The 17345-nt window shown below is 39.6% G+C and overlaps 1 protein-coding gene across 1 annotated transcript; it reads left to right on the plus strand.

The window, feature by feature from the left end:
- Window positions 1-360: 360 nt before the first annotated feature.
- LOC111332039 (inactive pancreatic lipase-related protein 1) lies at window positions 361-12138 on the plus strand (the record flags this gene model as incomplete). The annotated part of the gene is made up of 4 exons (XM_022937291.2): window positions 361-515; window positions 6415-6731; window positions 7150-7365; window positions 11519-12138. Coding segments are annotated over 4 exons (1002 nt in total), but the record flags the coding sequence as incomplete, so codon positions are not given.
- Between the last annotated feature and the right edge of the window lie 5207 nt (window positions 12139-17345).

The raw sequence follows: 17345 nt of genomic DNA on the forward strand, positions 1-17345 counted from the left end.
TCAACCAACTGTTCAGTTTCCTGAAAAATCATACTCTATTCTAGACCCAAATGCTCTGATTTATATACCCTATCCTAGAGTAAACTGCTTGAAAACCATACCCTTCACAGCGGCACATACCTATATAGCCCATATATGGCAGTACCCACTCCCCCCCGTCGAAGGTTTCTAACGACGCACTGTTTCTTGCTCAAGAGCGTAGAAGAGTTTTGTTTAATGAATAGAAAAGTAAAGAAAAGGGAGTAACGCTCAGTCCAGATGAAAATGAGGACCTACAGTAGGTGAACCTTAAAGAATTTGGGATACGTGACATAATTTATACTGCGCGAGTCGAGATCAGCACGTAACGCTTTCTATTGAATTGATGATCGAATTTCGCTGAAACGTGCTACAAAGTCACTTTTCCGCCATCTTAAGTGCTTTGGAGGCTTGAGAACGGCAACTTATGCCCGACTCACTCAGGTCAATTCGTCGAAGGCAGCTTTGTCAATTCATCAGGATGGAGAATCTCCGAGGTGAGTTGCATTTATTTGGCAATAACTGCTTTTCTTTCTCAACAATGCCCGGCCACTATTCGATGGTAAAATCTAAGATTAAACGTTTTCTCGCTGCATCGTCATAAGGTAGCCATTTTGACCTCAGAAAAAGAGTAATTTCAACTTCTGTAGGGACATCCATATGCACATATGCATTACGCGAGTGAAATCCAGTTTGTAGACGAAAATATGATTGTACCGATTGGGCTGACAACTCAAATTCAGTTTTATAAAAGGATCGTAAAAGAAATCTTCAGAGTAACTTAAACTCCAGTGCGGGGCAGAGAGGTGGATGCTATCCTACATTTCACGGCCTATAGCATCAGTAAAGCATACATCTGTACAATGGCCCTTCTTGTCTTTAAAAAGTACAATGGTTTCTTAGCTACTATCATGCACCTAGCCGACCAAAATGCAGTTCACGTTTTCAGAGATCGATAGAAACCTATTCGGTTCCCAGGTCAGAGAGGAAAAGTAGTTGAGGACTCTTACAGTATAGGCAAGAAGCTTCTGAATAAAACCAGACTCGAGGACGCGTGACCTCATATACAGATACAGCCGTTAATATCAGCGCTGGAAAAAGCGTCAGCATAGAGAAGGGAATAATCCGTCCCAAAAACTCACCAAATCCCTCGAGACGACACAGAAGACCAAAGGCATTTAGTTAAATTTAGATATGTGACCGATAATAAAGTGGACGTAGCGAATCAAAGGTTACATCGCCATCTTTCATTACGAAGAGAACCAAGACAAGATGAACATCTTATTTACTTAAAATTTCACTTTTCCCTGCCTTCTTTCAAAGATGTAAATTTACCATGACTCAAAGTGAAATCAGCCCTGACTTTTCCCTTGCCTTGAAGTAATTCATTTGGCCTGAACTTTCCTGACCTGAGACAACCATTTCTAACATTATCCAGAATTTGTGGAAATATTGTGACAGTTTGAAACGCAACAAATTAAAAGTGAACTATTCTCGACGCTTCGCAATTAATGTACTATGGCCACGACTGTCTATTGGTTAGTGCTAAAATTATCAGACGAAAGACTTATGGAATTAAATCGAGCTTGTTAAATCATACGATGTGGTTTTCAGTCGTGGGTACGCGAAGCGTTCAAACGACTGTTAGAATGGGGCAGAATATGCAAAGATGTCACTCACTCAGATGCAAATAAATTGATATGTCGACGGCATACTATAAGGAGTGATTACCGCTAAAATTAAGTTTGGAATTTTACTCTGCTGTTTGCTGATGATGTTCGTCAAAACCTTTATGCTCTTATTTGTGTCCGTATGCTGTTACGCGAAACCTCGATGCTATTATTCGTGTTTCGAATTATATTCGTCTTAATCCGGATCCTCAGTAGTGATCCGTTGAAAAAAAGTACTTCGCGTCTCTTTCGCAGAGGTAAAATGAAGGTCAACTTTAGTGGCTCATGAACAGGTCTGCCATATATACTTACAAATCGTAATGTATATCATCTTAAAGCTTTATCCTTGAAGTCTAAGTCCTCGAGTTTCTTTCTTGGTCCGCCATGGGTGGCGTATCCAGCTTTAAAAGAGTTTGGGCTAAAAATTGACAACAAATGTAATGCGATCCGTTGAACGACTGTCATGCAAGAGCTCAAGGCCAATTTAAGGTTACGTCCTACCTTCGCGGGTGTGTTTCGGAAAAAAATTGGTACGCGCACTAGTTTAAAGAAAACCCTAACAAACTATACATCAAAACAAAGCTTTATAAATGCAGTTTACGATGAAAATATAATTTAGGCGATTTTTTCATTTAGGAAGTGTCAGGAGCCGGTAAGGCGTGAAACGACCAACGGTCCTTCTATTGAATTTATCGGGTATCGGATCCCGCGGCACGAGAAACATGGCTGCACAGTCTCATTCACAAGGCATCAATCAACAAAAGCGTGTCAGGCTTTTCCGATAATCTGATTGGTTGTCTAGATATTCGCATCTAAGGTTAGAGTTACAATGAATTAGAACATAGCTAGCAGAGTCGCGCAATCAAATTCATTATACGTAAGCGTGCTCAAAATCCCGATAGTGCACGCTGATAGCGTCAGCAAATCCGACTTTGCCAGAAATTTATTTTTCGCGCGAGCGGCCATTGCTAGTGCGGAGAAAAATAATACATTTCGCGACAATAATGGATACAAACAGAAACTGGGCCTGCTAGTCCGAAAACGAAGACAATGTTTCGACCTTTTCCAATGGGCTAGAGTTCTTAAATGAGGCAGAAAAAGAGAAAAACAAAGGAAAAGGAGACTCGGCATCAGCGCCGTCACGATTCGCTTCAACTGATATTGTTGTCCGTTTTTCGCGTCGCATTTGATGCCCAATTCCACCGGCTATGTTCTAAAACAATTGGTTCATGCTTTCAGCTGTGCACTATCGAGTTATGGAGCACGCGGGAAGTTTGGAGAGCACGAAAGAAGCGTAAGAGTTGCCCGAGGCGATAGCCGAGGGCAACTCTAGCTTCTTGAGTATAGTTGGCTTGTTAGCTCATAGCTGTTAGCTCAAGCCATAGTTGGCTTGTTAGCTCAATTGGTAGAGCGCTGCACTAGTATCGCAGAGGTCAGTTGTTCGAATCCCGTACAAGCCTGATTTTTTTCAGGTCTGATTTTCGCTATTGCTTAAATAGCGCTATCTACTGCGAGGATCGTGCATCATATGTATCTAATACCGCAGTTCAAAATATATGAACTTCATATATTTCATTGTATCTGATTTATCACTTTAACGGGTTTATTACGAATCAACTTAACGGCCTGCTCCCAGTTGGCTTGTTAGCTCAATTGGTAGAGCGCTGCACTAGTATCGCAGAGGTCAGTGGTTCGAATCCCGTACAGGCCTGATTTTTTTTTCAGGTCTGATTTTCGCTATTGCTTAAGTAGCGCTATCTACTGCGAGGATCGTGCATCATATGTAAGGTTAGAGTAGCGAAAAATATGCGAAGCGTGTTGCGTAAATGGAAACCACGTAAAAGATATTTCAAATATCAAAATCTCCAGACACACTTTTGTTTGTCATCATTCCAGGAATGTTTGGGCGAAATTTCACGAAAATCGGTCAAATCTACATACCCTATAAATTCCCTCAAAGTGGGTGTATTCCTCTCAAACTGAAATGCGAGATTTTAGCTCCTAAATATTTGTAAACAGCTAGCGCATCACCAGGATATTATCTCGCCTCCTGAAACCGCGAACCAATGAGAAGACGAGGCCTCCTAGCGTCAACAAGAATAGATCAAGATTTTCCCGCGAAAAGTATCGCGTAGCGGTCATGTTTTTTATTTTGCTCCTTTGCTCGTTTAGTAATGGAAAAATTCGGCGAAGGAAAAACCCGCGGCAGAAAGGGTAAAACTGTACGCCTTCTTCTTTTCTCCATCGGTTTCGTGACCCTCTCTGCCTTTCGCGGGAAAAAATACGTGGCGCTTAATCTCCCTATTATTATAAGTTCCATAGGAAACAACGCGACTAATACTTGACGGTAGCTTTTTTACTTACATACATACATACATACATACTTTATTGCATAGCTCCCCCCTGGGGGCTCTTCCGCCATACATGAATATAAGATATTAAGTCATAAAATTGTCACAATAAGATAACATGATATTAAAAAAAAAAAAAAAAAAAAAAAAAAAAAAAATTAGCTTATATTTCAATACTAAAGTCACATGTTACGAATTAAGAATATTCTTAAAAATTTTCTTTTTAAAACCACTTAGGCTATCTGTGTCTCTGATAAATTTGGGTAAAAAATTATAACTTTTAGCCCCACGGAAGGCAAAAGCCCTTTGCCCAGCCGCGATCCTGCACTTGGGCAACGTAAGCTCGCTCTTCTGTCTGGTATCTCTTTGGTGAATTTCGGAACGTTGTTTAAATCGTTCACAGAGATAGTTAGGAGTCAAGTTGTTGATGCATTTATAAACCATGACTAAGTCATTAAAAAGTAGTTTTTTCTTTACGTTAAGCCATTTAAGAGACTTCAGTGTCTCTGTGATGTGATCGTACTTTTTCAAGCCAGTCACGATCCTGCAAGCGTAGTTCTGGACTAACTGAAGTTTTTTGATATTCTTATCACTTGTGTTGCTCCAAACTGTCGAACAATAAAAAAGTTTGCAAAAGACGAAAGCATTTACGAGGTATATCAGAGTGCTTCGATCCAGTAAATGTTTTATCCTATTGACTCTCGTTAATTTAAACATACAGTCAGATACCGTTTTTGTGATGTGCTCATCAAAGTTAAGATGGCAATCAATGTGCACTCCCAGGTCCTTAACTACGGTCAGAGGCTTGATTTCAGTTCCCAATATTGTGGCACTTGGAAGAGTGGCAGGTAAAGTTCTCATTAGTTGGGGGACGCCCACATAGAGAAGTTTTGTTTTATCAGGGTTTATGAGCAGCGAATTTCTACAACACCAACTCAATATTTCATCTAGATCTTCGTTTACAGCAGAGATAACGTCTTGAAGTTTGTTTGAGGGGAACCCGAGGAAAATTTTTGTGTCATCCACATAGCCCAGGGGTTTGCAGTGTTTTGGAACTCGAAAGAGATCGTTTACATTATGTAAACAATACTGGGCCCAGGATGGATCCTTGCGGTACTCCGACTGTTAAGGGTAGAGGGCTGGACAAGGTATCCTGAATCTTTACAACTTGTTGACGTTGTGTCAAATAACTCTCAAACCAGGTACAAGCTATTTCCGATAAACCAACGTTGCGAAGTTTTCGCAACATCAAGTCATGTCGAATGCTATCAAAATGCTATCAAAAGCTTTACTTTCGCTGTACTGGCTTCATGGAGCACGCTGACGAGCTACGCCGATGTGTCGAAATATCGAGGCTTTGCTTCTTTGTTTTTTCTGCAGGTTTTTTTATTTAAAAAGAAGGGGGAAGGGAAGAAGTGCTATGGAAAATATGGCTGCTTCCATAAACATCCTGGCGTTAAATGGGGGTTGATCACTGTAAGACCAAAACTACCACAAAGTCCATTTGATGTTGGCACTAAATTTACTATGTTCACCAGGGGTGACTTTGGGAAGCTAATGATGTTAATAAAAAAGGACTGAGAGTGGCTAAGTTTGACAGCAGGCGACAAAAAAACTATATTCGTGATTCATGGGTAGAGGGGTAAGTAACACGACTATTTGAAACTCGGGGATTTAAACCTGGGATGTACAGTCTGGAAGCATCGCTTTAGGTTTAAACCATCCCCGAGAATTTCGAAATCATTGAGACCCATATTAATAAACTGGCAATGAAAAGGCTTCAAATGTGTTTCCCTTCCACTCGTGAAAAGCTTGTTGATAGTAATTAGAGCGTAACAAGCTTTAGGACTTAATTTCCCAGACTAAATTTTTTCGGGAAATCCAGCATGGATCCATGAATGACCACTCCAATCAGAAGCACGAGGGCTTCTTTGCATATAGAACACTATGTCTCGTCCAGGCTTAAGACCGTTCGCTGAGAGGTCCTTGAAAAGTTTCCAAGAAGCAAGAACCTCCGGATAGGTCATGGCAATTCAAATAATCTACCTTAGATGTTTGCAATACATACAAACCCTAATTTGGTCGAGTGTTATGCCCGAAAACAACTATTTCTTCATTTCGCTCTCCAGGAACCTTAACCCAACCAATCAGAAAATTCTTACTACCAAAACAGGCGTCCGAGTTAACCTCAGCTTTGTGACTTTCTTACATTTTTTAATAGTATTTGCTTCTGGTATCCTCTTTTAACAGAAAATCTCGCATAATATATATGTTCCTAGGCTTAGATAGTTGGTACTGAAAGACTTAAAGAAATAAACAAATAAGAATTTTGATACAAAGGTATGACTAAAGACTTTATTATACTTCTCGTGCAGCATATCAAATCTAGAGAATACAGGAAACTGGGCCACGCGAATGAAAGACGCACTGAAAAAGCGAGGTGACTTCAACATAATTTTAGTGGACTGGGATAAAGGAGCAGATAAAGATTACTTCCAGGCTGCAGGAAACACTCGACTTGTGGGGGCTCAAGTTTCGGAGCTCATAAGGTTCTTGATTTCCAGTGCCTCCGGGTCACCTTCCTCTCCAGAGAAATTTTACATCATAGGATCTAGCCTTGGTGCTCATGCAGCAGGATATGCTGGGACTTATCTGAAGGATAACGCCAGAATGACACTTGGCCGTATTACAGGTACTTCTGGAAAAATTGTTTTCTGACAAGAGATGCCATTAAACCCGAAGTCGTCTTCAGTTAGAGTTGTCGTCAACTTGGAGAAACGATCACAGGTAGGAAATTCATGAAAAGTAAATTTAAACTAGGCAACGAGAAACGAGCAAAGCCCTTGCGAAATATGGAGAATTCGATGTTTTCGTTCAGTCCATATTTTGTTCGTGATGCTTTGTACTTTGAGTCAGAGATTTGCTTGAAAGTCTCGTTCAAAAATCCATTTTGATCACTTTGTTTCCCATTTGGATAGAAAATCAATCAGTGAAGGACTGCTTTTACCTGCGTTTTTATTTAAGCCCTTAAGCTGACCGAAGCTCGACTTCGGAACGACCCTTGCTACTGCCTTCTTGTATTTGTTTTTGTTTTTGCTTTTTTTTTTAAGGATTGGATCCAGCGGGACCCCTTTTTACCAATGTCCGCGAGGCTCGGTTCCGACTAGATCCAAGTGATGCTAGATACGTTGACGTCATACACACCGACATGCCACCGAAAAGTGGTGTATTCGGTTTCGGGATGCGTAACGAGGCTGGCCAAGCACACTTTTTTCCAAATGTAGGCGTCAAACAGCCTGGCTGTAGACAAAGCCTCGCCAAACTTGGTATGTGACAGTTGCTTCTTCAAGAGACAACCTACAGGTTATTAATTAATGTAGATCATGGTATTTTGCTTCAAAAATTAGCTTATTATGGATTTCGGGGGTTAATTAAAGACTGGTTCAGATCTTATCTACAAGAGAGAACGCAAGTGTCGGTAGTTGGAAATAGGTAGTCTAAAAAGTCAATTATTACTTGTGAAGTTCCTCAAGGTTTAGATTTAGGACCATTACTCTCTCTCCTGTATGTTCGCGACATTTGCTGCAGCTCAAGGAAATTGAAATTTTATTTATTTGCTGATGACACAAATATTCTTCATAGCCACAAAGACCTCAAAACTCTTGAAAAAGAAATGAATGTCGGACCAAATAATGTGTACCAGTGGCTTGTATCTAACAAATTAACCCTTAATCTAAAAAAAAACCAATTTCGTAATTTTTCGCCCTTACCAAAAACGCCTTCCTTTTCTTCCCACAATATACATTAACGATAGCCAAACAAATACATTAACTCACCTGCAATGTAAAGACCATGTGAAATATCTCGGTGTCCTAATCGATTATAAACTCTCATGGAAAAACCATATTGACTCTATAATATTGAAAGTTAGCAAAACCATTGGATTACTGTCTAAGATAAGGCATCTTGTTCCTTTCCATACTCCTCTTAGTATATACAACTACCTTGTTGTTCCTTATTTACGATACGGTTTAATTGCATAGGGACAAGCTGGAAAAACTAATTTAAGGAGGCTCGAAAGGGTTTTCAACAATTAACAGCAAGCGCCAATCAGTAAAAGATATCAGGACTGTCAAACTTATCATCAGGATAATAACTCAACATATGCATAACACTATGTTATGGCAATCTTTTAAGGGGTTCGTCAGGCCTTATCTGTTGCCATGGCAACAGTAAAGTAGTGCTAAAAGACCCTCTAAAACTCAGTTTTTAAAAGATATCTCAAAAACCAAGTCGGTGACCTAGTTTTTTTTTTTTCAAATTTCTTAAACGTCATCACATTCTCTACCTGTATACGTGATATAAAAAAACTACCTAGTAGAACTTGAATTAATTAGGAAAATGCTGTTTTAAAATGTAAAAAAGTTTCCACTAGATAAATTTTTTTTAAATTCTCTTCAGGAATGCGTAATGATGTAAATAATTTGTATACAAAAAATCAGGGCAGGTCACCGAACTAATTTTGGAGATATTAGTTCATCAACTTAGCAAGGTTTATTTCCGGTTTTTGCAATTCTAGCTTACACTTTTATATCCGGTCACGCGTTTTTAACTATACCACTGACTCACAGGCTCATTTTTGCGAGGACGAGTTCGTGTCCGCGCGATTAATCGATGGATGCCCTCAGAGCGGAAAAAATCGTTCATCCTGAAGATGGATTCACATTGTTTTGTAATTTTACACCTTCCTGAAAAATAAGTCATCATTTGAGACTCAGACTGCTTACTGTTACAACAGTTGGAAATGAACTCCGGAGAGAATTCTCTAGCGGAATTCGATTTATGATGACAAGTTGATTTTGTAGATGGCGCAAATGCCAGTACTCCATTGAGGCCGGTAATGTTGAGTTTCTCGTACACAGATTGTAATGTAACATGAGACAAACCAGCATCTGCCAGCTTCTGGACCATGTTTGTCGAAAGATGAAGCTTCCCATCGAACGTCTGGATGGTATCTTGTCGTTGTTCCGAGAAGATGGCTTGATCGAGGGCCTCATTCAGCGATGCACATGCATTTACCATGATTGACCGATATAATTATTCTTCATGTGCAATTTGAAGTGAAGGAGTGAAAATAATTTTTAGTGAAGAGAATTTGCTTTAACGTCTTCCAGATTGTCATGAGCGTCAAACTCAGTGGAAGTTAGAGTTTCGTATGCGTCAGTCATTTGTTGGTCGTCGCAGATTTCGCGAATTTCTATAGTTTACGAGGTACTAGAGGTATGAACAAGACTTGGCTTCATTTTTCTTTTTTTTCCCTTTAACACTGCCATAACCGTGAACTTTCATTATTCCATTTTAAATGGAAAACAAAACAAATTTTGTAATCCTTTCTTAACAAATGCGAGTTTGCCTTTTCGTAGTTGTAATTTACAGTTTATCGAGGGAAATATTAACAATCTTTCTCACAAGTTTAAGATGAGTATTTTATTTTAATTTTACCGTCTGTTGTTGAATTAGAATTAATTTAAAGTCTCATCTACACTTTTACAATCCCTTGTTTACTGAAAATTATGTTTATTTTTATAGCAACATTTACACTTCTCCATTTCTGTTCATAAAACTGTCAATGTTTACAATCCTGGATCCAACAATGATTTCATTTTCCTTTTCATCTTCCAATGAGCTGTTTAGGAAAGTTCTCGGTCGTTTCATTTTATTAGGAGTCAAATACAATGCGAAACAAATCATAGCACTCAGAGGTATCCACTTAAATTTCTCGCGGAACAAAGTAAGACCTACCGAATGCACTCGACACGACTTTATTGATGGGGTGTCGACTTCACCATCCTCCTTTAGCTTGTTAAATAAAATTTTATTGACCACTTTCGGCAAGAACCCTGCCATCCGAAAATTTTCCTACCTGCTTTCAAGAAGTAAACTTTCCATTTTTGTTTCTCAAATAACCACTTCCGCTGGAAACAATAAAGCTAGAGGTACCCGACAATTTTGTAACGCTCATGGCGGCCATGTTTGTTTACAACTCGCCCGCGGATCTGATCGCGCGCGCCATCGCTTATTTCTCTCGCGAGTAATAGCTTGCGTGTATCTTGGAATCCATTCTCCCCGCCGTCAAAAAAACCCTTTCGAGCCTCCTTAAATAAGCCTTTGATCCTCCAAAAACGTGCTCCCCGTTTTATATGTTTCGCTGATAGGTATGATCACGCCATTCCTCTGTTCCTTTGTGCAAAGACTTTATCTATTCACTTTTTGTATTATAAATTGCTAGCTGAGACAATGCATGATGTAAATAATGATGTTATTCCTTCACAATTGAAGGATTTGTTCATCCCTATTACAAAAATTCATTCATATAATGCGCGATCTTCAGCCTCCAACAACTTTTACATTAAAAATCAAAACTTGAAATTGAACGAAAATCGTTTTCAAGAATCGATGCAAAACTGTGGAATGAGATACCAACTTAGCTCCGAACACTACCAAAATTCATCTTTAAAAGAAAAATTCGTACAATCTTGTTCAATATATTAGAATTAGAAGACTCCTACGAAGATTTAGAATCGATAATCTCTAAAGTTAGTAAATACTCTTAGTAGCTATCACCTTTGTCTCGCCCATTCTACCTGATAAATTTTACCTTATGTATTCACCTCTCACAACATAAAGCGCTGCCAACTTGAATTAACCACAGAGTTGCTCCCGTAGACTCAATTTGTTTTCGTAGTTACCATCTATATATTCATCTGTAGTTTTAACTGTGTGTATTTTCCTCTTCTTTTACTGATTATCCTGGCCCGCCTCGATTAGCACTGCTATCTGCGGAGCCAGGGGAATAAGGATTTATTGTTATTGTTATTGTTAAATAAACGTGTAAACGTGAAATAAACTTGTCTCGCTATCAAGGCAATACATAGTTTTTGTGGACTCTCAACCCAGGACATTGTTTGTCGGCTGTCGAACAGCATTACATCGGGATTTAAATCTAACTTAAACTTCAATGCGATCGACTGGGTCTCAGTTCCCAATTCCTTCTACTTCGGGATCAATTTTTTTATCTTGTTCCTTATCAAATATTTTGAGAAAGCCCTGCCACTGTATATCAGTAAGTTGTTGATCTCGAACAAATCCTGAGAGGCGCAAGATATTACAGCTAAAGGAGAAATAGCGGCAGATATAGTCACTTGAGCCTCGTTATTTACGCGTCTTTGGAATTCATATGCTTTCCAGAAATCAAAATGGTGGCCATAATAACACAGGCCGCGATCCTTTATCCTTAACTTCCGCCATACTTTCTTTTCATCTTTTCCTTTTCATCATCGTCTACTTTATGTGCTCCAAATTTATATTGTAATCTTTTTTCATTTGAGTTTTTTCTCCTTAAACCAAGGATTGTAAAAACCACGATTAAAATGACTGCCACCGTTAAACAGTGTTCTAAAATTGCTTTATATTGTTTAGACATCTTCTGGACCGTAATCTGTGACCATATGAGGGCTCCAGAATTCTACATTGCATCAGTAAACCAATGCTCCTGGAGAGCGCATCCTTGCAAGAGTCTTGAAGATTGTGAGAGAGGAAATTACGCAATATGCAATAGCGGATGCTCCTCAAAGGGATTTAGAGCCGACAAACCAAAGAGAACTGGCAGATTTTATTTGAAGACAACCAGCAACTCGTCATTTTGCTGTATGATGTTTTATATTTTGGCTATTGTTGCTCCGTCTTCTTTCAGATCCTTTCGTGAGACGCACCGTTATTCCAGCTTAGATTAGCAGTTAAAAACTGCCATTTTAAGTTGTCTGAATACTTTTAATGCATTTAACCGAAGATTCTGTCAATGGAGGTTTACCGTAATTGCCCTATGTTATCGTGTTCATTTCGCCGGAGCAGAATAGAGACCAAAATATGAAAATATGACAAACGAAAAAGGAATAGGACTATTATATGCAATCAAAATATTTTTTGGATCCTTAGGATTGCAACAAAGTGGAAAGGGTTGCTGACTGACGCCTTGATTAAAGAATCCACCATTTCAAGTCTACGGATTGATTGAGGATTAAATGTCTTCGTTTCCTTGATTTGTGTCTGAGTTTTGTTTTTCCTTGTTTGCCTTTTTCTTTTTTAAAACATAAGTCTTTACAAGTCTCTTTCGGCTATAGCTTTTGGAGAATTTTCGTCTTCGTTTGGTTTTGTCACCTGCCAAAGAGATAATTGAAAATGGCAAAAAGGACATTCCTGATTGTCCACCTCTCAAACGCAATAATAATAGGACTTATGCGCGATGACGTCAAAACAATTTCTCGCAGCATCAAACCGAGGCTTGGTGGTGACCGCTTCGCGTGTTTTGTTGGTGTTTAGAGAAAGAATCAATTCCACTTGTCTGTTTTTTAACTTTTTGTTCGAAATTCCTCAATGCTGTATTGCCTAGAGCTGTACAAACTCTTCAGACAAGAAAATCAAAAAGTCCTGGCATCGCTTACCGCAGGAGAACAAAGAGCTGCTTTCGAAATGGCTTGCAAAAACTCGGCGAACAAGCACTCGAGGCTATGTGGCGACCACTTTGAAGCCTACTAATTTAGGAAAATCCCGGGTTCCTTGCTTGTCAACTTGAAACCAGTGTCTATTCCCGCAAAGTTTTGCTTTGTGCAAGAAAAAAACACCGAGGAAACCTCCATCAGAGCGAAAATCGGTCGAACGAAAGTAGCCGAGTTCGTAAGTAAACACAGTCTTTGTTAATGACACAATCTGAAAACACAATCAAAAACAGTTTTTAACGTAAAAATCGATAAACGTGTGTTCGTCCACCGGCCACCACGCTTGATTAGGTCATTCCCCTTTTCGCATTCATTAGTTAGCATTAATAAGAGAACAAACAACATTCTGTGCGTGTTTCCCTTAATTCCTCATACATATATCCTGCAGTAAGCTACATCGCACTCAGTCTATACATGGCAGGAGAAGCAAATTATGTTTCTTTACTGCTCTTATATGCATTTGTTAAGTTGCAACTTTCAAGTTGCATTGTGGGCCAAACCAAATCTTGGTTTGTCCATTTCTTGATATAAGAAATAACATCGTAGTCAAAGTTTGATGACACACCCAATGATCACTCCTCCAGTGATAAAGGGTTTCTGAACCAGGCCAGTGTGTTACGTACAGGTACGGATACAGGGGGGGTGGATAGGGTGGATATCCACCCCCCCATTTTTCAGTAAAAAAAAATTCGAAATGTCACTTTATTTGAAATAGAAAATAAAGAAAGAAAGAAAAATTAGCTATCGCTCATGTCTGGTTGTTGTTACGCCACGTTTCGTCGTCTGCCGCCGCTTTTCGCGCAAAAGTTCGCAAGGAAGCTATTTGACAACGCCTAGTGAGGCGAAGTAAGTTTCTGATTGGCTCATTATTGCGAAATTTGTAGGGAAACGTTCGCGCTTACCAACCCATGTGCTCAGTCGATGCTCAGGTTTGATGGCAACCTCGTTCCCAGGGTCTTGTGGGTAATTTCCAAGATGGTTGGTCGACCCGCCATCTGCCATCCACCCCTCCTTTTGAAATCCTGGATCCGCCCCTGACGTAACATCTTCATGATAGATTGTCGAATGTGTCTCATCTTCCAACAATAAAGTATTGGATTCAAAGTCGAATTAAGGAATACAAGATATTTCGAGAAAGAGGTAAACACTTTTAACAGAACACTTGGACCGTTTAGTGCTTCGGCAATGTAACAAAATGCAGAAGGTTACAAATAACATACACCAAATACACCTAAAATATACTGACTATAGACTTTCGGAGGCCAGCAGTATTTACTAATTCACGACGCCGCGGTTCTTCGCATTGTACTTTCAGGGGCTATATCTGACTTTTATGGCGTTTTACAGCTAGATAAATCTTTATACATGCCACTGAGCTTAACAGGTGAAAGAAAATCGAGGGAATATAGATAAGTGGGTACGCAATGTGCGACGGAACCCAGAACCACGTCAGCGAAAGAAATGCACTCAGCATCCAATTGAAGATAACCACAACAACCACGTGGTTGTGAGTTACAAGTTCATGGTATCTTAAGTGAAGGTGAATGGCTAAGAACCGATCCAAACTGATAGCTGCAACGCCACTCAAAGAAGCCACGCAAAACAGTACTGATAAGGCATACATTGTCTTTAAGAAAAGACATCCAGGAGATTGTTGCAGTAACAGCTGAACACAACCTGAAGTATACAATGGCTGAGCAAATATACCAATGCAAACATCTGAAACAGCAAGACTCATTAGCAAAGTCCTCAGCATCCTCGGAGACCCAGGAGCTGTGAGTCGATTTCAAGTTAAGGGCAGAAGAGCCCGTGGGGACATTCTCTTACAAGACTGGTTCCAAACGGTCGCAGTCGTTCTGGCATCTGATTGGTGCCAGAAAATCTTTGTTTTTTTTTCTGCCCAATCAGAGTGAAGTGTGCTTTGGAGTCCTTTCGTGTGTTTTAATACGGACATATACAAGAAGCTCTGTTGCTCGCTGTGTTTGTTTGAGCCGTGCGACAAAGCTTTGACCGTGGTGAAAAGTGACAGTCTCAGCACACAATGTAAGAGAAATCGACCAGATCGTCCGCGAAATCTTACCGGTAATTATACTGAATACTTTCGCAGGTGTCACAAGAGAACGTGTTTAAAAGTTTGCTAGGTTCGTATAAAACATAATGGTTGCAGGCATTGATATGTCGCTTTAAACGTTAAACGAGATGTAAGCTTAAATCTTTCTACCAGTGGAGATTTTTTGTATAATTTGCTGTAACTGAAACTTTTGCAATCCCGTGCAGCTATTTCGTCGCACGGGCCACGCAGGTATGCCGAGTAACTGGCGCTTACGCAGCTTCCTGTGCGCGCCAAAATCTAATCTAATCTTTGCCTGAAAAAAATAAAAGAAAAGCTAAGCGTGGAAACTTTTGTTTATTAGTAGGTGGATAACCCTGTACTTAGCTGACATTTACAATAAAGCAAACCCGCCCTTTCCATCCACTGTTGTCTTTGGTTTTGTTTTCCCCAATGAAAGCAGTATCGATTCCCAATGATCAAAGGTATTTAACTTGGTCTTCACCAATCGACAAATGAGGTGAAATGACAATGACCAAAGGAGTAGAAGAGAATCCGTGGTCTTTCGAGCTCAAGAATTTGAACACTCTAAGAAGCAGTTGAAAGATTAAACTCTTTCCAAACCCCTTCGGTAACTGTTTGAAACATCTCTCCTTCCCACTATGTTCTCGATAATTAGTTTTTGTTCAGATTTCAATTAGATAACCGGAAAAACAGCTAAGCTTTCTGTAAGCGCTTGCTGGAGGTCGTCTACGAACTTAACGTTCTCTGCAACTTTGGCCACATTGTGAGACTTTACTACAAAGCAAAGAATTAGATTTTGGCGTGCACAGAAAGCTACGTAAGCATAAGCGCCAGTTGCTCGACATACCTGCGTGGCCCGTGCGACGAAATAACTTCACGAGATTCGCAAAGTTTCAGTGACAGCAAATTGTACAAAAAAATCTAGAAAGATTTAAGCATACATCTCGTTTAACGTTTAAAGCGACATACCAATGCATGCAACCATCGTGTTTTATACGAACCTCGCAAACTTCTATACACGTTCTCTTGTGATACCTGCGAAAGTATTCAGTATAATCTCCGGTGAGATTTTTGTGGACAATCTGCTTGATTTCTCTTAAATTGTGTGCTGAGACTGACACTTCACCTCGACCGAGACTCCGTATCACGGCCCAAACAACCAAAGCGAGCAACTGAGCTTCTTGTATATGTGCGTGTTAAAACACACGAAAGGACTCTGAAGCACACTTCACTCCGATTGAGCAGAAAAACACAAAGATTTTCTGGCACCAATCAGATGACAGAACGACTGCGACCGTTTGGAACTAGCCTTGTAAGACAATGTCCCCGGGGGCTATTCTGCCCTTACCTTGAAATCGACTCACAGCCCCTGGGTCTTCGAGGATGAGTCTTCAGAGATTTTGGTGAAAGGATATTTTTCGAACGGCGTGGATTGTTAAAGCATTCAACATCGTGGAAGTATAGCATAAGAAAACTGAGTTTAAGAGGACATTTGTGATAGACGCCCAGCAAAGCTTCCCCGCTTCAGTAATATCTGGCTGCAGATGCAGGAAATATTCGCAAAATGAGTCTACCATCGTATGGCTTCTAATCACTTGCAGAATTTTAATGTGAATGTGAACTTGACATCTATATCACGGAGTTTAAATTATGTCAGTTTCCTTCAAACGGGCGAAATTGGAATCATGGCTTTTTTTCCGTTTCCATCCATTTTCACATGCTCCTAGTCACAACTTTATGGTTGTGGAACCCAGTTTCAAAATTTCTCTGCTCGTGTATTTGCTTTCAAAGTCAATCAAAGCCTACTACCTAATTACACAACATATCATGGACGTGAACAAGGGCGAAATCAATCAGCGTCAGTGTTTACTTTCAAATGTCAATTTTTGAAATTTCAGCTGTAAGTTTTAATGAAATTGTGACGTTTACACATCGAATAAATCACGGAGTTTGTCAGTGTGAGTGCAACATCCTATGTCACATACATAACATTAACTTGACAGGGAAAGAAAATGTATGTCTTTTTTTGTCAAAAAAAAAATAGCGAATAGAAAAAGAAAACATACTAATAGACCAAGCTAGTCTTCTCAGTTTAATTAAATAAATCATAATTTGATTTACGGATCACATACAAGCAACTGAAGGATTCTCACAAGTGGGCTTTATAATCCCTGATACATTTTGGGCGTTTCTATTTGAACTACCAAACCATGTGTTGGAAACGAGACGAGGTTATTACTTTAGGTAAAAAAGAAACCCGCTACATTGGCCTCGTTCCCAGTATGCGGCTTCGTTGCTTAGTGGGTAGTAGCACACAAAAAATGTCTTTCAAGCTTCTTCTCTGCAATATCTTCAATTGCACAGCAAACTTTCTGGGATTATTTATTTTATTCCATGTTAGCCTTAGCTAAAGTTTCTCTTTCCTTTAAGTGTAAAGAATGAAATAAATTCCAGGCCCTGATACTGGTTTCTACAGTTACCTAACAGGTGTTCATTAAATGCTGAACGCCCACCTAGCGGTATTTGAAAGAGCTAAGAGGATATAAGGCAGTATTACTTGTAGTTTACTGCTGCTAAAAAATATAGTTTACGTGAAGAATCTGAATAAAAACAAATTTCAATAGAAAATACGAATAATTGAGCATCTTTTTGAGAATTTTCATGAAGTGCATCGCAA

Source organism: Stylophora pistillata, chromosome 8 (assembly GCF_964205215.1).
Source record: "Stylophora pistillata chromosome 8, jaStyPist1.2, whole genome shotgun sequence".
Taxonomy (NCBI): domain Eukaryota; kingdom Metazoa; phylum Cnidaria; class Anthozoa; order Scleractinia; family Pocilloporidae; genus Stylophora; species Stylophora pistillata.